Source organism: Bufo bufo, chromosome 2, assembly GCF_905171765.1.
Source record: "Bufo bufo chromosome 2, aBufBuf1.1, whole genome shotgun sequence".
Lineage (NCBI taxonomy): Eukaryota > Metazoa > Chordata > Amphibia > Anura > Bufonidae > Bufo > Bufo bufo.
This window is the reverse complement of record NC_053390.1, coordinates 794,101,684-794,125,816: the sequence shown is the minus strand read 5'-3', so window position 1 is coordinate 794,125,816 and position 24,133 is coordinate 794,101,684. Positions and strand designations below refer to the sequence as shown.

General features: G+C 46.6%; 1 protein-coding gene across 1 annotated transcript in view; it reads left to right on the top strand.

Annotated features, from left to right (window-relative positions):
- Positions 1 to 8,635: 8,635 nt before the first annotated feature.
- Positions 8,636 to 24,133, top strand: part of IMMT (inner membrane mitochondrial protein) — a 44,486-nt gene continuing 28,988 nt past the window's right edge. The window contains 1 exon segment of the mRNA XM_040419279.1: positions 8,636 to 8,820. Coding sequence (XP_040275213.1) covers positions 8,776 to 8,820 — 45 coding nt within the window. The 5' untranslated portion in view covers positions 8,636 to 8,775.

Below are 24,133 nucleotides of genomic sequence, written 5' to 3'. Positions count from 1 at the left end.
ACCACAGGTTCTCAATGGGGTTCAGATCAGGTGAACAAGGAGGCCATGTCATTAGATTTTCTTCTTTTATACCCTTTCTTGCCAGACACGCTGTGGAGTACTTGGACGCGTGTGATGGAGCATTGTCCTGCATGAAAATCATGTTTTTCTTGAAGGATGCAGACTTCTTCCTGTACCACTGCTTGAAGAAGGTGTCTTCCAGAAACTGGCAGTAGGACTGGGAGTTGAGCTTGACTCCATCCTCAACCCGAAAAGGCCCCACAAGCTCATCTTTGATGATACCAGCGCAAACCAGTACTCGACCTCCACCTTGCTGGCGTCTGAGTCGGACTGGAGCTCACTGCCCTTTACCAATCCAGCCACGGGCCCATCCATCTGGCCCATCAAGACTCACTCTCATTTCATCAGTCCATAAAACCTTAGAAAAATCAGTCTTGAGATATTTCTTGGCCCAGTCTTGACGTTTCAGCTTGTGTGTCTTGTTCAGTGGTGGTCGTCTTTCAGCCTTTCTTACCTTGGCCATGTCTCTGAGTATTGCACACCTTGTGCTTTTGGGCACTCCAGTGATGTTGCAGCTCTGAAATATGGCCAAACTGGTGGCAAGTGGCATCTTGGCAGCTGCACGCTTGACTTTTCTCAGTTCATGGGCAGTTATTTTGCGCCTTGGTTTTTCCACACGCTTCTTGCGACCCTGTTGACTATTTTGAATGAAACGCTTGATTGTTCGATGATCACGCTTCAGAAGCTTTGCAATTTTAAGAGTGCTGCATCCCTCTGCAAGATATCTCACTATTTTTGACTTTTCTGAGCCTGTCAAGTCCTTCTTTTGACCCATTTTGCCAAAGGAAAGGAAGTTGCCTAATAATTATGCACACCTAATATAGGGTGTTGATGTCATTAGACCACACCCCTTCTCATTACAGAGATGCACATCACCTAATATGCTTAATTGGTAGTAGGCTTTCGAGCCTATACAGCTTGGAGTAAGACAACATGCATAAAGAGGATGATGTGGTCAAAATACTCATTTGCCTAATAATTCTGCACGCAGTGTATATAATTCAATTTCAGGTACTGTGAGAGTAGATTTTTGCACGCACGTGCTGTACGTGCATGCTTTTTGCACTTGCTGATCGCTGATTGCTAACGTCCATTTTAGGCCTCTTTTACACGAGCGTGACGGACTGGCTCCAGATGCGTTCAGTGAAACTCGGACCATTTTGTAAGCAAGTTCAGTCAGTTTTGTCTGCGATTGCATTCTAAATAAAAATGTCCCGGAGAATGTACTCGGCAGAGGCATACGCCATCCTTGCCTCCGATACTGAGACTGCCAGCGAGGGAGAAGAGGACGCCACTTTTCTCTACCCCTCATCATCATCTGCTGATGAGGGACACTCTAGGAGACGCCCTAGAACAACAGCGGAGGCAGCCCCCCAGAGTGACCCCATATGGACCCCACCCCCTAATTACTATCAGCCCCAAATTCCAGAGTTTGTGGGAAACTCTGGAATCCAAACTGACTGCATGGGCTTCACAGAAATTGATTTTTTCAAAACCTTTTTCAGTGAAGACTTAGTAGATTTTATCGTGGCCCAAACAAATGTACACTCACCTAAAGAATTATTAGGAACACCTGTTCTATTTCTCATTAATGCAATTATCTAGTCAACCAATCACATGGCAGTTGCTTCAATGCATTTAGGGGTGTGGTCCTGGTCAAGACAATCTCCTGAACTCCAAACTGAATGTCAGAATGGGAAAGAAAGGTGATTTAAGCAATTTTGAGCGTGGCATGGTTGTTGGTGCCAGACGGGCCGGTCTGAGTATTTCACAATCTGCTCAGTTACTGGGATTTTCACGCACAACCATTTCTGGGGTTTACAAAGAATGGTGTGAAAAGAGAAAAACATCCAGTATGCGGCAGTCCTCTGGGCGAAAATGCCTTGTTGACTGAAATAACCACTCGTTACAACCGAGGTATGCAGCAAAGCATTTGTGAAGCCACAACACGCACAACCTTGAGGCGGATGAGCTACAACAGCAGAAGACCCCACCGGGTACCACTCATCTCCACTACAAATAGGAAAAAGAGGCTACAATTTGCACGAGCTCACCAAAATTGGACTGTTGAAGACTGGAAAAATGTTGCCTGGTCTGATGAGTCTCGATTTCTGTTGAGACATTCAAATGGTAGAGTCCGAATTTGGCGTAAACAGAATGAGAACATGTATCCATCCTCTGATGGCTACTTCCAGCAGGATAATGCACCATGTCACAAAGCTTGAATTATTTCAAATTGGTTTCTTGCACATGACAATGAGTTCACTGTACTAAAATGGCCCCCACAGTCACCAGATCTCAACCCAATAGAGCATCTTTGGGATGTGGTGGAACGGGAGCTTCGTGCCCTGGATGTGCATCCCTCAAATCTCCATCAACTGCAAGATGCTATCCTATCAATATGGGACAACATTTCTAAAGAATGCTATCAGCACCTTGTTGAATCAATGCCACGTAGAATTAAGGCAGTTCTGAAGGCAAAAGGGGGTCCAACACTGTATTAGTATGGTGTTCCTAATAATTCTTTAGGTGAGTGTATATGCCCAGCAGTTTATTACCCAGAACCCCACATCGCCATATGCAAGACCCCTTGGTTGGACCCCAGTTACAGTAGCAGAAGTGAAAATCTTCTGGCGGCTTGTGTTGCATATGGGGCTTGTTAAAAAAACAGAAATTAGACAGTATTGGAGTGCGGATGTCTTGTACCACACTCCAATATTCAGTAATTCCATGGCCCGGAATAGATTCGAGTCGATTCTGAAATTTTTGCATTATAATGATAATGCACAGTGTCCGCCCCAAAATGACCCAACATTTGATCGGCTTTTTAAAATTAGGCCCATCCTTGACCACTTCAGCACCAAATCTGCTGAAGTGTACACCCCAGATCAAAATATCTGTATAGATGAGTCCCTGGTACATTTCAAGAGGACAGTAAGATTTCGCCAGGACCTGCCCAGCAAGCGAGCAAGGTATGGCATAAAAATGTATAAACTCTGTGAGAGTAGCTCCGGGTACACATATAGGTTTCAGTTTTATGAAGGGAAAGACTCCCGGATTGAACCCCCAGAATGCCCCCCATCCTAGGAGTTAGTGGGAAACTAGTGTGGGACTTACTGCACCCACTGCTGGATAAGGGTTACCACCTCTATGTGGATAACTATTACACCAGCATCCCCCTATTCAAGTCCCTAAGTGCCAGAGGTAATGTGGCTTACGTCACAGTATGCAAAAATCCGAGAGGCCTCCCTAGGTCCCTGATATTGCAACCACTAGAATGTGTGAAGGTAGGGCTCTCCTCCATGAGAACATGCTGGTGGTTAAGTACAAGGACAAGAGGGACGTCCTTTTGCTGACCGCCATTCACAGTAACACCAGCTCCCCTGCCCCTGTACGTGGTACCACTACCACTGTCCCAAACCAGACTGCATTCTGGACTACAACAGGCACGTAGGTGGGGTGGATCTTTCAGATCAAGTTCTGAAGCCCTACAGTGCCACACGAAAAACAACAGTGTGGTACAAAAAGCCGGCCGTACACCTAGTACAGATGGCACTGTACAATGCTTACGTGCTATTTAAGTCTAGAGGACACACAGGGACATTTCTTCACTTTTAAGAAGTAGTGATCAAGGCCCTAATTCTTCCAAACCAAGCAGAAGAGGGCCCCAGTACTTCTGTAAGTTACAGTGGCCGTGTTCTACCAGGACAACATTTCCCAGGTGAAGTCCCCCAGACAGCAAGAAAGGGAAGGACCCAAAAAAGATGCAGGGTGTGTTCCAAAAGGGGGATTAGGAAGGACACCATTCACCACTGCGAAACCTGCCCTGAAAAACCTGGCCTGTGCATGAAGGAGTGTTTCAGAATCTACCACTCATCCATGGAATAATTTCATCCTTGATGCTCCCTGTAGTTTTATCACCTTATATCTCTGATTTTGTCCGCATTGCTTACATATCCACTTTTCACCAACCAATACATATTCATTTCTGAGACACCTGTTTGCTGAAAAGTACCCTTTCCACCACTTAAAATGTTCGTACGGGGGTGCTCTTTCCACAATGGGGTCACTTCTTGGGGTTTTTAATTTCTTGGAATCTCAGGAATTTTTTTAATGCGACATGGCAGCTAAAATCCATGTCTGCCAATTCAGGCCAGCCAAATTCCCATTTAGCTGTTTGCCTGTTGTGTGCCCATAAAGCAGGCTACAAGCACATATGGGGTGTTTCCTAAATGGGGAGAAAATGGGGAACACATACTGGGGTGCATTTTCTCCTTTAACCCCTTGTGAAAGTGAAGAATTTAGCCAGAAAAGTCATTTTTTCTAGAATTTTTTTTTTTAATTTTTCATATTCACAGCCAATAACATGAACTACCTTTGAGGTCAAAGTGCTCACTACATGCCTTGATATAGTCCTTGAGGGGTGTAGTTTCCAGAATAGGGTCACTTTTTGGGGGTTCCCACTGTAGGGGTGCATCAGGGTGTGTTCGAGCACATATGGGGTATTGCCGTAATCAGGAGAAAATGGGCAACAAATTATAGGGTGTATTTTCTCCAGTCCCCCCTTGTGAAAGTGAAAAATCTAGACGTAAAATCATTTTTTCTAGATTTTTTTTTTTAATTTTTAATTTTCACAGTCAAGTGTTTCCTAATTCTATGAAATACCCTTGGGGCCAAAGTGCTCACTACATGCCTTGATATATTCCTTGAGGGGTGTAGTTTCCAGAATGGGGTCACTTTTTGGGGGTTTCCACTCTAGGGGTGGATCAAGGTGTGTTCAATTTCAAGATGGTGCCTGACAATTATTCTGGAGAAATCTGCCCTCCATCAGCCATTTGGTGCTCCTTTCCTTCTGACCCCTGTGGTACGCCCATATAGCAGTATACAAGCACATATGGGGTATTGCTGTAATCAGGTGAAAATGGGCAACAAATTATGTGGTGTAAGTTTATAGTTTTACTAGTCCACCGTCGCTGATGCTCCCTAAGTTGTCAGTACCGCAATGCCTGCTGCTAGGGATGCTTAGCCAAAAACACTTTAATACAAGATACCGCGCACTACCTTCCCCACTACTTTTCCTGTTAACCCTGCCAGAGAGAGACCACAGTTATGTGTCAATACATAAATCAAGATTACCTTGCTATTGAAACGTCCTCCGTGATCTCTACTCAACTCCTATTGCAGGCTTGATTTCAGGATTTTGAGGGTCTGGTATCTTTTTCGCTGGAGTACCCCCCGCACCGGTGGCGTTACTCTGTGCTGATGGGTTTGAAAGCTCGCGCTCACGTGGAGCGGCCTAATGAACGTCACTATACGAGCTACGTATCGCTACAAGTGCCAAACCTCCAACGTGTTTCGGACAATGCGTTGTCCTTCATCAGGGAATCAATCGATACCACCCTTTCATACCTACTTAATTTACCTGTCTTAACTCTTCATGTACCACGCCTTACTTTCAACAGTCCTGTTCTTCTCATTATACATACATCATTTAGTCAAAAGCAAACAGCTCTATTTCCACATTTAGACCCTTCGTTGCCAATGTGTCCATATTAAAAATCCACTTTGTTTCTTTTCTTGACATGCTCCTAATGTAATCTCCCCCCCCCCCCTTCATTTATCTTTACTATTTCCAACCCATAAAATATTGACCCTTCAAACTTCCCTTCATGTTTCTCTATATAATGCCTTGATGCCCCTCAAATTTTCTCTGGATGTTATATACATGTTCTCCCATTCTCTTAATTGTCTCTTTGTACGTCTAATATAAACCTTGTTGCAGGGGCATATAATTGCATATATTACTCCCCGACTGTTGCATGTCACATATGTATGAACCGTCTTTATTCTCTATCTGAAGTTGTTTTTTATTATTTGGGGATTTTTTACATGGAAAAAAGCCATTTGGAAATGTTTTATTTTTCTTCTTTTTATTACATATTGCTACACATTCTCTTGTAGATGCCACCATATTCCCTATATTTCTTGCTTTTCGATATGCGAACCTTGGGACATCTGGGATGTACCGTATTTTTCGCCCCCTATAAGACGCACCGGCTCATAAGACACACCTAAGTTTTTAAGGAGGAAAATAAGAAAAAAAATATTTTGAACCAAAAGGTGTGCTTTTGGTTTTTTTTTAACTAATGGTGGTCTGTGGATGACACTATTATGGGGGATCTGTGGATGACGCACTGTTATGTGGGGGGTCTGTGGATGGCACTGTTATGGGGGGATCTGTGGATGGTACTGTTATGGGGGGGATCTGTGGATGGCACTGTTATGGGGGAGATCTGTGGATGACCCACGGTTATGGGGGGATCTGTGGATGGCACTGTTATGGGGGGATCTGTGGATGGCACTGTTATGGGGGGATCTGTCGAAGGCACTGTTATGGGGAGGGGCATCTGTGGATGGCACTGTTATGGAGTGGAGGATCTGTGGATGACACTATTATGGGGTGGAGGATCTGTGGATGACACTATTATGGGGAGGGGCATCTGTGGATGGCACTGTTATGGGGTGGAGGATCTGTGGATGGCACTATTATGGGGTGGAGGATCTGTGGATGGCACTATTATGGGGTGGAGGATCTGTGGATGACACTATTATGGGGTGGAGGATCTGTGGATGACACTGTTATGGGGGAGATCTGTATATGACACTGCTATATATGTGTCATCCACAGATTCCCCCCCATAACATTGTCCCCCAATACACCGGGCCCCACCGCTCACAACAGTATTTCTAAACAGTAATCCTTAACCTCTTAATAACTTTAACTAAAGTTGCGCTCTCCCCTGTATCAGCACTTACTAACGAGCATCCGGAGCAGGCAGAGCGGCTGGCAGCGTTACGTCACTCACTGACGTTGTGCGCCTGTTTCATTCATAAAGTGGGAGGAGCAGGCGTGCGACGTCAGTGAGTGACGTAACGCTGCCAGACGCTCTGCCCGGTGTAAGAGTACAGTGACTGCACCGGGCCCCGCCGCAAGTTCCCGGACTCCAGATGCCCCCTCCTCCCTCTCCGCTGATACATCGCAGTGTGCGATGCTGCAGCATCACAGACTGCCATGTAAAATGGCAGCATTCGCCCCATAAGACGCAGGGGAATTTTACCCCCACTTTTGGGGGGGAAGAAGTGCGTCTTATGGGGCGAAAAATACGGTAATCTCCAATTACCTTGTCCTCTTTTAAGATACCCGAATATTTACTCACTATTTTTCTAAACAGTTTTGTCTGACCATTATACGGTATAATAATAGGTGGAATTCCTTCTTCTCTTTTTTCTGCAGTTCATTTTCATTTTATTAATATTTCTTTATTATACCCCTTTTCTGCATATGTTCCGCTTCTTTTTTTATATTCCTCTATCTCAGTGCAATTCCTTAAAAACTGACTCCTAGGTATATTATCAAGCCACCGTGGTAGGTGGCAACTTTCCTTGGAAATAAAACTGTTGGCATCCGTAAGTTTATTAAATGTTTTGGTACAGATTTTTTTTTTTTCAATATAAATAGTAAGGTCTAAAAATTTTATCTCTTTTACACTATAATTCGGTGTCAATTCTAAATAAAAATAATTTTTACGGTATTTATCTCTTTAAAAAATTCCAAAAGTGTTTCTCCCCCCCCCCTTCATATAAAAAGCACATTGTCTATAAAACGCCGCCATAGGACGAGGCCCGCCCGGAGCTTGCCATCCGGGTGTATAAACTTATGCTCCCACCACCCTACATATAAATTAGCGAACCTCGTCCCCATCACGGTATCCTACGTCTGGAGATAAAAATTATCTTTATACTTAAAATAATTTCTTTGTAAAGATAAACAGTATACATTCCCCTATGTACGTTATCTGCGATTTTGGCATCTCACTTTTTTTTATGTAGAAAATATTGGGCTGCCTCACAACCCTTTTTATTCCTAATTACAGTATATAGTGATTTTACATCTAATGTGCCGATTATATCATCTGGTTTCCATTTTATGTTACTTAAAATTTGCAGCGAATGTTTAGTGTCTTTTAAATATGCGGGGAGATATAGAATACTAAAATGGCTGGCGCCGGCGCGGAGGAGACCGAGGATGTCAATCGCCTTCACAAGGGCGTGCCAAGCGGTGAGAGGACGGAGCCGCTAGGTGCAGCAGCAACGCCCCACTAGCACCTACAGGCTCATTTGCATATTATAAAAGTCATGGCGGCAGGCAGGGAGATATAAGTCATACAGTTGTGTTCTGCGGACATCAGCCCATCACTAATGTCAGCCAGCTACATAACGATAAGAAACCCTTTAAATGCTGCACATTTTCCGCACGTAATTCTGCTGCGTTTCCACTACGTGTGGGCATACTCTATAGTTGGCGTCCCATGGATTTTTCATGAAATAAGTGCAGCATGAAATGGGGGTTAGTGTCAGGCATTATTACTGGAAATCTACATGATGTTGTTTCTATCCAGTATTAATAAAGTTATACAATTTTAAAAAAAAACTAAGCGATATGCTCTAATCTGTGAGAGGTTTAATAAAGTTGTTTAAAAAAAAAAAAAAAGAGACGCACGCTGCTGCTGCTGTCTTAGAGGGGGTGTGGTCATAGAAGGAGGCGTGGGCGGTGTCAGTTCGGGCTGCGCGGTCACTCTTCTCATTCATCCCGTGCCGGGACATGGTGTGTTGAGTCGGTTACCGGATTGATTACTCCCCGTTACAACAGGGAACATGCTTCGGGTGTGCAGGAAGGCCCGTGCGGCGGCGCTCGCTAAGGTAAATACCCACGACCTGACAGCAAAGCAGCTCACTGCGCAGTGTGCCAGGTTTGGAGGGCGCGGGCCGGCCGTGATCAGCGCCTCTCCTAGCAGCGTCTCGTGGCATTATATACCGGGCGCTCCGGCCTGACTGAGCACCGCGCATTGCTTTTACCTCCAGCCAATCGGCTGCGAGCTCAGTAACCCGACTAACCAATCACATTGCGTCGTTCTGGCTTCTCCATCCAATCGCTGGACGCTTCAATGACCTTTCAACTGTGTTACGTAGAAGGGCGGGTTTACGTGTGAGTGGCGTGTCCGCCGTCCAATAAGGTTTAGTTTTATTGTGATGGACGTGTGGTTTATCCAATGGAAAAGCTTGGCTTTGCTAGGTCAGTCTCCGGCTCCAGTGGAAGTCCTGAGGGCAGATGCTGGAAGAGCAGCAAGTCAGTGTCAGCCGGGCGGTGGGCTGAGTGACAGGGTGGGGGGTGCGTTTACTGCCTCCCCCCAGTCCCTGCTCTGTCCTGTCAGCAGCGGCTGAGGGTCACTGTGCGGCTGTATGGAGCTCTGGGACGACGTGACCTTGTAGTGGGTGTCACTCCCAGGGCCTCAGCGAGTCACTCAGCTCCGTGCCTGCCCCTGACTGGCTGAGGAAGCCTGGGTGTCCTCACCAGAACTGGATCCCGGAGTGAAGGGACAGTCAGTCCATCAGGACACTGGTCACTAAAGGGTCAAACGCATCCAGGAGCCTGCAGATCAGAAAGACGGCAAATGGCTTCAAATAATAAAGACTAATATTCTTACCTAGAAGGGCCCCTCCGGTCTCCCGCACTGATGACCTATCGGACACGACCCCAACGCCAGGGGCCTCTGAGACCGGCGTGCTCATCATTCATTGCCATGGGAGTTTGGAAAATATCCGTGTTAGGGCGGGTTCGCATTGGCGTTACGGCATTCCGTTATAGGTTCTGTCGTCAGGACTATTTTTTCCCGTCATGTATAACGGAACTGTTATGTGCCCCATAGACATGTATCAGGACGGAGCAAAACGGAATGTCTCTTAGAGGCTCCCGGTTCGCTTTCCTTTATATCCCCTTATAACTCTGTATGTGGATGCGAACCCGCCCTTACCGCGGTCAGCTGTTTGCGGAAGACTCGTAGCTATGGAAGATTTTTTAATACACTAGCAGAAGGACCCGGCTTCGCACGGGTATATGACATCTATTTCAGGCGTGCTCATCCTGCGGCCCTCCAGCTTTTGCAAAACTACAACTCCCATCATTCCCGGACAGCCTGCAGCTATCAGTCTACAGAAGGGCATGGTGGGAGTTGTAGTTTCACAACACCTGGAGGGCCGCAGGTTGAGGATGCCTGATCTATTTCATTTAATGTTTGTGTGTGTCGTTAAAAGATATCGACCAGTATCCCCCATAACAGTCACCTCTACAGCACCCAGTCCCTTTTAACACTGTCCCCCCCCCCCCCAGTGCCCCACCACTTTAAAATGGGATTTCCACAGCACAGCAGCCTATCCCCTTAACTTTGACCTTCACAGCAGCCCGCCCCTTTAACAGTGACCTATACAGTACCCTGCTGCCTTAACCACTTCAGCCCCCAGTGCTTAAACACCCTTAATGACAAGGCCACTTTTTACACTTCTGACCTACACTACTTTCACCGTTTATTGCTCGGTCATACAACTTACCACCCAAATGAATTTTACCTCCTTTTCTTCTCACTAATAGAGCTTTCATTTGGTGGTATTTCATTGCTGCTGACATTTTTCCTTTTTTTGTTATTAATCGAAATTTAACGATTTTTTTGCAAAAAAATGACATTTTTCACTTTCAGTTGTAAAATTTTGCAAAAAAAACGAGATCCATATAGAAATTTTGCTCTAAATTTATAGTTCTACATGTCTTTGATAAAAAAAAAAATGTTTGGGTAAAAAAAAAAAATGGTTTGGGTAAAAGTTATAGCGTTTACAAACTATGGTACAAAAATGTGAATTTCCGCTTTTTGAAGCAGCTCTGACTTTCTGAGCACCTGTCATGTTTCCTGAGGTTCTACAATGGCCAGACAGTACAAACACCCCACAAATGACCCCATTTCGGAAAGTACACACCCTAAGGTATTCGCTGATGGGCATAGTGAGTTCATGGAAGTTTTTATTTTTTGTCACAAGTTAGCGGAAAATGATGATTTTTTTTTTTTTTTCTTTCTTACAAAGTCTCATATTCCACTAACTTGTGACAAAAAATAAAAATTCTAGGAACTCGCCATGCCCCTCACGGAATACCTTGGGGTGTCTTCTTTCCAAAATGGGGTCACTTGTGGGGTAGTTATACTGCCCTGGCATTTTCCAGGGGCCCAAATGTGTGGTAAGTAGGTAAATGACCTGTGAAATCCTAAAGGTGCTCTTTGGAATATGGGCCCCTTTGCCCACCTAGGCTGCAAAAAAGTGTCACACATGTGGTATCGCCGTACTCGGGAGAAGTTGGGGAATGTGTTTTGGGGTGTCATTTTACATATACCCTTGCTGGGTGAGAGAAATATCTTGGCAAAAGACAACTTTTCCCATTTTTTTATACAAAGTTGGCATTTGACCAAGATATTTCTCTCACCCAGCATGGGTATATGTAAAATGACACCCGAAAACACATTCCCCAACTTCTCCTGAGTACGGCGATACCAGATGTGTGACACTTTTTTGCAGCCTAGATGCGCAAAGGTGCCCAAATTCCTTTTAGGAGGGCATTTTTAGACATTTGGATACCAGACTTCTTCTCACGCTTTGGGGCCCCTAGAATGCCAGGGCAGTATAAATACCCCACATGTGACCCCATTTTGGAAATAAGACACCCCAAGGTATTCAATGAGGGGCATGGCGAGTTCATAGAAATTTTTTTTTTTTGGCACAAGTTAGCGGAAATTGATATTTTTAATTTTTTTCTCACAAAGTCTCCCGTTCCGCTAACTTGGGACAAAAATTTCAATCTTTCATGGACTCAATAAGCCCCTCACGGAATACCTGGGGGTGTCTTCTTTCCGAAATGGGGTCACATGTGGGGTATTTATACTGCCCTGGCATTCTAGGGGCCCTAAAGCGTGAGAGGAAGTCTGGAATATAAATGTCTAAAAAATTTTACGCATTTGGATTCCGTGAGGGGTATGGGGAGTTCATGTGAGATTTTATTTTTTGACACAAGTTAGTGGAATATGAGACTTTGTAAGAAAAAAAAAAAAAAAATTCCGCTAACTTGGGCCAAAAAAATGTCTGAATGGAGCCTTACAGGGGGGTGATCAATGACAGGGGGGGTGATCAATGACAGGGGGGTGATCAATGACAGGGGGGTGATCAGGGAGTCTATATGGGGTGATCACCACAGTCATTGATCATGCCCCTGTAAGGCTTCATTCAGACGTCCGGATGCGTTTTGCGGATCGGATCCACCTATCAGTGCATCCGTAAAAATCATGCGGACATCTAAATGGAGCTTTACAGGGGGGTGATCAGGGAGTCTATATGGGGTGATCACCACAGTCATTGATCATGCCCCTGTAAGGCTTCATTCAGACGTCCGGATGCGTTTTGCGGATCCGATCCATCTATCAGTGCATCCGTAAAAATCATGCGGACATCTGAATGGAGCTTTACAGGGGGGTAATCAATGACAGGGGGGTGATCAATGACAGGGGGGTGATCAGGGAGTCTATATGGGGTGATAACCACAGTCATTGATCATGCCCCTGTAAGGCTTCATTCAGACGTCCGTATGCGTTTTGCGGATCCGATCCATCTATCAGTGGATCCGTAAAAATCATGCGGACGTCTGAATGGAGCTTTACAGGGGGTTGATCAATGACAGGGGGGTAATCAATGACAGGGGGGTGATCAGGGAGTCTATATGGGGTGATCAGGGGCTAATAAGGGGTTAATAAGTGACGGGGGGGGGTGTAGTGTAGTGTAGTGGTGCTTGGTGCTACTTTACTGAGCTACCTGTGTCCTCTGGTGGTCGATCCAAACAAAGGGGACCACCAGAGGACCAGGTAGCAGGTATATTAGACGCTGTTATCAAAACAGCGTCTAATATACCTGTTAGGGGTTAAAAAAAACACATCTCCAGCCTGCCAGCGAACGATCGCCGCTGGCAGGCTGGAGATCAACTCTCTTACCTTCCGTTCCTGTGAGCGCGCGCGCCTTCACAGGAAATCTCGGCCATCGTGAGATGACGCATATATGCGTGACTCTGCGCAGCGCTGCCACCTCCGGAACGCGATCCTGCGTTAGGCGGTCCGGAGGTGGTTAATAGTGACCTCCACAGCAGTTGCCCCTTTAATATTGTCCCCCGCCCCCTTAACAGTGACCTCCACAGCGCCCCTCCCCTTTAATGCTAGGGCTACACGACGACATGTGTTGCGCGACATTTTGTCTTAACAATTTTTATAATGATAGTCTATGGTGTTGCACTGCGACATGTGACCATGCTGCGACGTGACAGTCGCAGAAAAATACATCCAAGATGTCACATGTCGCAGTGCAACACCATAGACTATCATTATAAAAATTCTTGAGACAAAATGTCGTGAGCTGATAACGGTCGGCTAGCTGCTGGAGCCATTATAGTCAGAGAAGACCCGTCACCTGTGCTCAGCGCTCAGAGGATTGTTGTGTACGCAGCAGAGATGGCGGTTCCGGTCCTGCGTTCATTGGTCCCAGATGACGGTTCACATGATCGTTCTGCTAGACCCAGGACAGCCCGGACAGTGAAAGTTGTCAGTTGTCAGGGCTGTTTTTCCATGTAACTGGAGGTGCATTATGGGATAGATAAGTAAAAAAAATAATTATAAAATAGTTTATTCTATGAGGGCATGCGCCACGGAAGTCTATAAGAGGCATTCCGTCATAATAGAAGTCTACGCTGGCCACAGACTGAAGGCAGTATGGAATGCCTCTTACAGGCTTCCGTGGTACATGCCCTCATAGAATTCCGTTATGGTCCGTGGTAACGGAATCCATTACGGAATTCTTAGATAACCCGAACGCCGAACTTGTAAATTGCAAGTTCGCTCAACACTATCCACAACTCCACTCCAGCAGCAACCAGCACTTTTTTTTTTATTTAACAAAAAGTTGGAGAAAATAAAAAATAAAAATTGAGGCCATATTTGTCACAAAAATCACTTTAATAACCTAAAAAATAAAACAAAAAAAAAAAGTTGAGCAGTAATGGTAGAAGAATTATTGTACTGGAATCTGTCAGATGATTATTACTACATGAGTGCTACGGCAGATGGGGGTCTGCTGCCCCCTGTTCTCCCAAACTCTAGACCAGCGGTGGCGAACCTATGGCATGAGTGCTAGAGGTGGCACTCGGAGCCCTCTCTGTGGGCACACGCACCCTGGAAAAAGTCTATGTTGCCATCCACTTTCCTGCCATTCACCAGCGCAGGCAGCGCACTGAATGTAGACGGCTATTATAGCTAAATGGTAAATTACATGGAAGATATAACACTTAAACAACACAATGTAACTCCAAGTCAATCACACTTCTGTGAAATCAAACTGTCCACTTAGGAAGCAACACTGAGTGACAATCAATTTCACATGCTGTTGTGCAAATGGGATAGACAACAGGTGGAAATTATAGGCAATTAGCAAGACACCCCCAATAAAGGAGTGGTTCTGCAGGTGGTGACCACAGACCATTTCTCAGTTCCTATGCTTCCTGGCTGATGTTTTGGTCACTTTTGAATGCTGGCGGTGCTTTCACTCTAGTGGTAGCATGAGACGGAGTCTACAACCCACACAAGTGGCTCAGGTAGTGCAGCTTATCCAGGATGGCACATCAATGCGAGCTGTGGCAAGAAGGTTTGCTGTGTCTGTCAGCGTAGTGTCCATAGCATGGAGGCGCTACCAGGAGACAGGCCAGTACATCAGGAGACGTGGAGGAGGCCGTAGGAGGGCAACAACCCAGCAGCAGGACCGCTACCTCCGCCTTTGTGCAAGGAGGAACAGGAGGAGCACTGCCAGAGCCCTGCAAAATGACCTCCAGCAGGCCACAAAAGTGCATGTGTCTGCTCAAACGGTCAGAAACAGACTCCATGAGGGTGATATGAGGGCCCGACGTCCACAGGTGGGGGTTGTGCTTACAGCCCAACACCGTGCAGGACGTTTGGCATTTGCCAGAAAACACCAAGATTGGAAAATTCGCCACTGGCGCCCTGTGCTCTTCACAGATGAAAGCAGGTTCACACTGAGCACATGTGACAGACGTGACAGAGTCTGGAGACGCCGTGGAGAACGTTCTGCTGCCTGCAACATCCTCCAGCATGACCGGTTTGGCATTGGGTCAGTAATGGTGTGGGGTGGCATTTCTTTGGAGGGCCGCACAGCCCTCCATGTGCTCGCCAGAGGTAGCCTGACTGCCATTAGGTACCGAGATGAGATCCTCAGACCCCTTGTGAGACCATATGCTGGTGCGGTTGGCCCTGGGTTCCTCCTAATGCAAGACAATGCTAGACCTCATGTGGCTGGAGTGTGTCAGCAGTTCCTGCAAGACAAAGGCATTGATGCTATGGACTGGCCCACCCGTTCTTCAGACCTGAATCCAATTGAGCACATCTGGGACATCATGTCTCGCTCTATCCACCAACGTCACGTTGCACCACAGACTGTCCAGGAGTTGGCAGATGCTTTAGTCCAGGTCTGGGAGGAGATCCCTCAGGAGACCGTCCGCCACCTCATCAGGAGCATGCACAGGTGTTGTAGGGAGGTCATACAGGCACGTGGAAGCCACACACACTACTGAGCCTCATTTTGACTTGTTTTAAGGACATTACATCAAAGTTGGATCAGCCTGTAGTGTGTTTTTCCACTTTAATTTTGAGGGTGACTCCAAATCCAGACCTCCATGGGTTGAAAAATTTGATTTCCATTTATTTTTTTTGTGTGATTTTTGTTGTCGGCGCATTCAACTATGTAAAGAACAAAGTATTTCAGAAGAATATTTTTCCGCGTGAGTGCAAAACATTGTAATGTTCACAGAAGTTCGGGCTTGGGATCGGTGTTCTGTAAATTGTATTATTTTCCCTTATAACATGGTTATAAGGGAAAATAATAGCATTCTGAATACAGAATGCAGAGTACAATAGGGCTGGAGGGGTTAAAAAAAAAATAAAATAAAAATTTTACTCGCCTTAATCCACTTGTTTGCGCAGCCGGCATCTCTTCTTTCTTCAGGACCTGGGTAAAGGACCTGTGGTGACGACGACGTCACTGCGCTCATCACATGATCTTTTACCATGGTGATGGATCATGTGACGGGCCATGTGATGAGCGCAGTGACGTCATCACAGGTCCTTTACCCAGGTCCTGAAGAAAGAAGACAGAAGAGATGCCGGCTGCGCGAACAAGTGGATTAAGGCGAGTAAAATATTATTATTTTTTTTATTTTTTATATTTTTTTACCCCTCCAGCCCTATTGTACTGTGCATTCTGTATTCAGAATGCTATTATTTTCCCTTATAACAATGTTATAAGGGAAAATAATAAAGATCGGGTCCCGATCGTCTCCTAGCAACCGTGCGTGAAAATCGCACCGCATCCGCACTTGCTTGCGGATGCTTGCGATTTTCACGCAGTCCCATTCACTTCTATGGGGCCTGCGTTGTGTGAAAAACGCACAAAATAGAGCTCGCTGCGATTTTCACGCAACGCACAAGTGAACACCGCTCATGTGCACAGCACCATAGAAATGAATGGGTCTAGATTCGGTGCGGGTGCAATGCGTTCAACTCACGCATTGCACCCGCGCGGAAAACTCGCCCGTGTGAAAGGGGCCTTGGAGGTCTGGAATGTACTGGATAGGACTAACATAATGCTGTCATTGTTATCCGGTACTTTCCAGAACTGTAAGGCCTCTTGCACACAAACGGTTTTTTTTTTCTGTGTACTTTCCGTTTTTTGCGGTCCATATATGGAACCATTCATTTCAATAGGTCCACAAAAAAAACCTGAATGTACCCTGTATGCATTCTGTTTCCGTTTTTCCGTTCAAAAATAGAACATGTCCTATTATTGTCTGCATAACGTACAAGGATAGTACTGTTCAGCTGTTCCATTCCGCAAAAAAACGGAATCCACACGGACGTCATCCGTATTTTTTGGGGATCCGTTTTTGCGGACCGCAAAATACTGAAAAAGCCATACCGTCATGTGCAAGAGGCCTAAGGGTTACATAGCATCATAAGTCAATATAATGCTATGCAACCCAAGCAGTGCTGGGAGGTCAGGGGCCGGGTGCTGCGTTGAGAGTCCGCAGCGTGACACCCGCTCGTCTGAAAGGGGCCTAAGGAGTTGTCTGGGACTTCAATGTGGATGACCTGTCCTCAGGATAGGAAATGAATATCAGATAGGCGGGGGGTCCGACTCCCAGCACCCCCGCCCATCAGCTAGCCACAAGCACCGGAACCTCACAGCTCTCTGCACTGTCTGGTCACTGCAGCGGTGGGGTGTGCATTGCAGCTAACAGCTGGTCAGCGGGGGTGCCGGGAGTTGGGGCGGACTGGGAACTTAAAGTGGCCCTGGAAAAAATACTATAAGTGGCCCTTGTTTTGTAGTTGGGCCGAAATTGATGAAAGGCAGGGCCTGGGATACCATACAATACCAACAGAGCCAAATACCACAGTCCATCCCAAAAAACTTCCACTGCCCGGCTATGATGAGGGCCCAGGCGGCCCCCTGAGTATCAGTCCACCGGGAAATTTCCCTGTATGGTCTATGGCCAATCGGCCCCTGCTGATCTGATACCAGTTACTTATCCTGTATACAATACTGAAGTACTGAGAAGCTTTTCACGGTTAGGACCACACGGCGCTGCAGTGCTCAGCCACTGGAAAACATCTACACAATTTAAAGGGGTCTTTACACAGACGGGGGGAGCAGCATAGATGTACCCAGCACAGCGGTCATGCAGGTTGGATGTTGAGAGATTGAAGTTTTGGCCACGAGGTCCCTTCGGCCGCCTTCAGACGAGTGTATTGAGATCCCTGATGATAGACCTTCAAGAGTTACAGGCGGATTTCTTCCTGCCTTCAGTATTTCTGCACAGACTGTAATGTCTGTATTTGGAAACAAATCCGCACAAAACCCGGACATGCTCTGGATTTCAAATGTTACATCCCAGGAGCGAGGTAATCGCTGCTTCTGGCGTTTTTTTGCGGTGTAGCCAAATATGCGATAATTTGTACCAGAATTGTGACGTAAGAATCTGTCTTGTGCTAAGCCAATCAGAAGCTGATAGAAGGTAAGACAAGAGCCGATGTCCTCACGTGCTTTTTGTGGCATAACTTATTTCTTTTATTAGTAGATGTAACTGTACGAGCGCTGGTTTTCCATGGGATCTGTGTTAATTTTACAGATGGGATGGATTGTAATGGTTGTGGTTATATTGCGTCATTTCTTTTTATCTTTTTATCATACTATGATACTTTTATAATACACTAGCAGAAGGACCCGGCTTCGCTCGGGTATATTTAATCTATTTCATTTAATGTTTCTGTGTGTCGTTAAAAGATATCGACAGTATCCCCCGTAACAGTGACCTCTACAGCACCCTGCCCCTTTAACAGTGAACTCCACAGTTCCCCCCCCCCCCCACTGTGCCCCGCCACTTTAAAATGGGACCTCCACAGTAGCCCATCCCCCTTAACTTTGACCTCCACAGCAGCCGACTCCCTTAACAGTGACCTCCGCGGCACGCCGCTGCCTTAACAGTGAACTCTAGTGCCCCGCCACTTTAAAATGGGACCTCCACAGCAGCCCATCCCCCTTAACTTTGACCTCCACAGCAGCCAACTCCCTTAACAGTGACCTCCGCAGTACGCCGCTGCCTTAACAGTGAACTCTAGTGCCCCGCCACTTTAAAATGGGACCTCCACAGCAGCCCATCCCCCTTAACTTTGACCTCCACAGCAGCCAACTCCCTTAACAGTGACCTCCGCAGTACGCCGCTGCCTTAACAGTGACCTCCGCAGTACGCCGCTGCCTTAACAGTGACCTCCGCAGTACGCCGCTGCCTTAACAGTGACCTCCGCAGTACGCCGCTGCCTTAACAGTGACCTCCGCAGTACGCCGCTGCCTTAACAGTGACCTCCGCAGTACGCCGCTGCCTTAACAGTGACCTCCGCAGTACGCCGCTGCCTTAACAGTGACCTCCGCAGTACGCCGCTGCCTTAACAGTGACCTCCGCAGTACGCCGCTGCCTTAACAGTGACCTCCGCAGTACGCCGCTGCCTTAACAGTGACCTCCTCAGTACGCCGCTGCCTTAACAGTGACCTCCTCAGTACGCCGCTGCCTTAACAGTGACCTCCTCAGTACGCCGCTGCCTTAACAGTGACCTCCTCAGTACGCCGCTGCCTTAACAGTGACCTCCTCAGTACGCCGCTGCCTTAACAGTGACCTCCTCAGTACGCCGCTGCCTTAACAGTGACCTCCTCAGTACGCCGCTGCCTTAACAGTGACCTCCTCAGTACGCCGCTGCCTTAACAGTGACCTCCTCAGTACGCCGCTGCCTTAACAGTGACCTCCTCAGTACGCCGCTGCCTTAACAGTGACCTCCGCGGCGACCTGCCCCTTTTAATGCTAGGGCAACACGACGACATGTGGTGGATTTTTCTGCAACTGTTGCGTCGCAGTATGTCATATCATTGAAAAATTCTGCAAGCCGCCAATATGTTGCGAATCTTAATCTCGTTTATTGTGCAGTAGAGTAGATTATTTCAAAATAACGCGTTTCGGCATAAAGCCTTCATCAACAGATACATCTCAAATTCACAGTGACTCATATATATACATATCAATTAATCAAAGTGACATCATCCACCCCCTTATGGGCGGGAACAAAAATTAAAACCAACCGATTTCTTGGTTTCACTATAGCATGGGAACACACATAACATAGGATTTTCACAATATCGAAAATAGCAGATCAGCGAGTCAATAATGTCTACAATAAAGGAAAAGAAAGAAATTATTCGAATCAAGCGATACGAAAACATGCACATAGTCTCATAACCTTACAACCTCATAATCGCAGTGCATGTTTTCGTACCGCTTGATTCTGTGGTCACAATGTTAGATGTGTGGGGGTCAGTGATTGCAGGAGCACGTAGCCAAGCCATGTGTTTTCTGTAGCTTCTGCTCGGCTCTTCTCGGAGAGTGCTCAGATTCATAGAAAGCCAAGCTGGTCCCTTGGTTTAGCAATCACAGGGGGGGGGGGTGTCAGCACCCGGACCCCTACCAATCAAAACTTTTGACACGTTGCTATGGCATGTCAAAAGTTTGTGAAAATGAAGGTACCCTGTAAAATGTTGGCATATCACTAACACAACTTTCACACTTGCGCTTTCCCCACGGATCTCAATAGCGGGGGTGGGGATGACTGATCCAGCAGAAACGCTACAGGGAGTGCAGAATTATTAGGCAAGTTGTATTTTTGAGGATTAATTTTATTATTGAACAACAACCATGTTCTCAATGAACCCAAAAAACTCATTAATATCAAAGCTGAATATTTTTGGAAGTAGTTTTTAGTTTGTTTTTAGTTTTAGCTATTTTAGGGGGATATCTGTGTGTGCAGGTGACTATTACTGTGCATAATTATTAGGCAACTTAACAAAAAACAAATATATACCCATTTCAATTATTTATTTTTACCAGTGAAACCAATATAACATCTCAACATTCACAAATATACATTTCTGACATTCAAAAACAAAACAAAAACAAATCAGTGACCAATATAGCCACCTTTCTTTGCAAGGACACTCAAAAGCCTGCCATCCATGGATTCTGTCAGTGTTTTGATCTGTTCACCATCAACATTGCGTGCAGCAGCAACCACAGCCTCCCAGACACTGTTCAGAGAGGTGTACTGTTTTCCCTCCTTGTAAATCTCACATTTGATGATGGACCACAGGTTCTCAATGGGGTTCAGATCAGGTGAACAAGGAGGCCATGTCATTAGATTTTCTTCTTTTATACCCTTTCTTGCCAGCCACGCTGTGGAGTACTTGGACGCGTGCGATGGAGCATTGTCCTGCATGAAAATCATGTTTTTCTTGAAGGATGCAGACTTCTTCCTGTACCACTGCTTGAAGAAGGTGTCTTCCAGAAACTGGCAGTAGGACTGGGAGTTGAGCTTGACTCCATCCTCAACCCGAAAAGGCCCCACAAGCTCATCTTTGATGATACCAGCCCAAACCAGTACTCCACCTCCACCTTGCTGGCGTCTGAGTCGGACTGGAGCTCTCTGCCCTTTACCAATCCAGCCACGGGCCCATCCATCTGGCCCATCAAGACTCACTCTCATTTCATCAGTCCATAAAACCTTAGAAAAATCAGTCTTGAGATATTTCTTGGCCCAGTCTTGACGTTTCAGCTTGTGTGTCTTGTTCAGTGGTGGTCGTCTTTCAGCCTTTCTTACCTTGGCCATGTCTCTGAGTATTGCACACCTTGTGCTTTTGGGCACTCCAGTGATGTTGCAGCTCTGAAATATGGCCAAACTGGTGGCAAGTGGCATCTTGGCAGCTGCACGCTTGACTTTTCTCAGTTCATGGGCAGTTATTTTGCGCCTTGGTTTTTCCACACGCTTCTTACGACCCTGTTGACTATTTTGAATGAAACGCTTGATTGTTTGATGATCACTTTTCAGAAGCTTTGCAATTTTAAGAGTGCTGCATCCCTCTGCAAGATATCTCACTATTTTTGACTTTTCTGAGCCTGTCAAGTCCTTCTTTTGACCCATGTTGCCAAAGGAAAGGAAGTTGCCTAATAATTATGCACACCTAGTATAGGGTGTTGATGTCATTAGACCACACCCCTTCTCATTACAGAGATGCACATCACCTAATATGCTTAATTGGTAGTAGGCTTTCGAGCCTATACAGCTTGGAGTAAGACAACATGCATAAAGAGGATGATGTGGTCAAAATACTCATTTGCCTAATAATTCTGTACAGGGTGTAGTGTGAAAGTAGCCTAAGGCTAAGTGCAGATTCCGGTGTTCTGTTTTGGCACAGAAACAGAGTAGAGTAATTGCCGGATCCGGCGTATACCAGACACTACCGTCTCCTGATGGATCCCATTCTCTGTAACTGGGTATGTAGGGTTTCCACCATTCTGACGGATATGCTGCGGTGATGACCGCAGATTGTGATAATTTTGAGGCTAGATTCCCCTCGGAGGAGGAGGTTCGGTTAGGAGCCTATTTGACAGATTCTGCTGCGTGCATAATAGCGGGAACCCAGCAGACTCGCCGTCCATCATATGTCGCTTCCTTTTTATTTTGTGTGTGTGTCTGGACAGAATTGGCATTTAAACGTGCACGCTCCCTTTAACCCTTTAGCACTCATTATTTTACATTAAGCAGTTGTGATCCTGCACTCTTGGGCGTTGTGCCCAAACGATCACCCTGGGTGGAAGAGAAGCCGTCCGCCAGGATCGGAGAGAACCTCGGAACACATCAGCCCAGAAGTGGGCTCCTCGGCCCCGGCAATAGTGAGAACGACACGGCATATCAGGAAGTATTACTTTACTGAGAGAGTAGTGGATGCATGGAATAGCCTTCCTGCAGAAGTGGTAGCTGCAAATACAGTGAAGGGGTTTAAGCATGCATGGGATAGGCATAAGGCCATCCTTCATATAAGATAGGGCCAGGGGCTATCCATAGGATTCAGATATATTGGGCAGACTAGATGGGCCAAATGGTTCTTATCTGCCGACACATTCTATGTTTCTAATTATTTAACAAGAAGAAAAAAAAAAATTTTTGCAAAAAATTATTATTATTTTTTAGGGGTGCACCGAAATTCCGGCAGCCGAAAATATCGGCCGAAAATGTGCCTAATCCATTTCGGCCGATATTGTTACATATCGGCCGAAAATATGGGGTGTGGGATTTGTCACCCGCGCCGGGCGGGCGGTTTACTTTAAGTCACTGCATCTTTATTTTACCTTACAATCGTGACGCTCCAGTAACAACTCTGCAGGCAGAGCGGAGGGCGGCATAACGTCACTTACTCACGTGACGCGCCTACTCCGCCTCCTTCATTCATAAAGTGGGCGGAGCAGGTGCGTCACGTGAGTAAGTGACGTTACGCTGCCCTCCGCTCTGCCTGCAGAGTTGTTACTGGAGCGTGACGATTGTAAGGTAAAATAAAGATGCAGTGAGCAGCAGGGCCGGGGCTGTTATGGGTAGGGGGATCGGTCTATGGCACTGCTATGGGGAGGAGGGATCTGTGCACTGTTATGGGGAAAGGGATCTGGGCACTGTTATGGGGAAAGGGATCTGGGCACTGTTATGGGGAAAGGGATCTGGGCACTGTTATGGGGAAAGGGATCTGGGCACTGTTATGGGGAAAGGGATCTGGGCACTGTTATGGGGAAAGGGATCTGGGCACTGTTATGGGGAAAGGGATCTGGGCACTGTTATGGGAAAGGGATCTGGGCACTGTTATGGGGAAAGGGATCTGGGCACTGTTATGGGGAAAGGGATCTGGGCACTGTTATGGGGAAAGGGATCTGGGCACTGTTATGGGGAAAGGGATCTGGGCACTGTTATGGGGAAAGGGATCTGGGCACTGTTATGGGGAAAGGGATCTGGGCACTGTTATGGGGAAAGGGATCTGGGCACTGTTATGGGGAAAGGGATCTGGGCACTGTTATGGGGAAAGGGATCTGGGCACTGTTATGGGGAAAGGGATCTGGGCACTGTTATGGGGAAAGGGATCTGGGCACTGTTATGGGGAAAGGGATCTGTGCACTGTTATGGGGAAAGGGATCTGGGCACTGTTATGGGGAAAGGGATCTGGGCACTGTTATGGGGAAAGGGATCTGGGCACTGTTATGGGGAAAGGGATCTGGGCACTGTTATGGGGAAAGGGATCTGGGCACTGTTATGGGGAAAGGGATCTGGGCACTGTTATGGGGAAAGGGATCTGGGCACTGTTATGGGGAAAGGGATCTGGGCACTGTTATGCCCATAACAGTGCACATATCCCCCCCTCCATAACTGCGCCACCCACAGATCCCCCTCTCCATAACAGCGCCACCCACAGATCCCCCTCTCCATAACAGCGCCACCCACAGATCCCCCTCTCCATAACGGCGCCACCCACAGATCCCCCTCTCCATAACGGCGCCACCCACAGATCCCCCTCTCCATAACGGCGCCACCCACAGATCCCCCTCTCCAAAACAGCGCCACCCACAGATCCCCCTCTCCATAACAGCGCCACCCACAGATCCCCCTCTCCATAACAGCGCCAC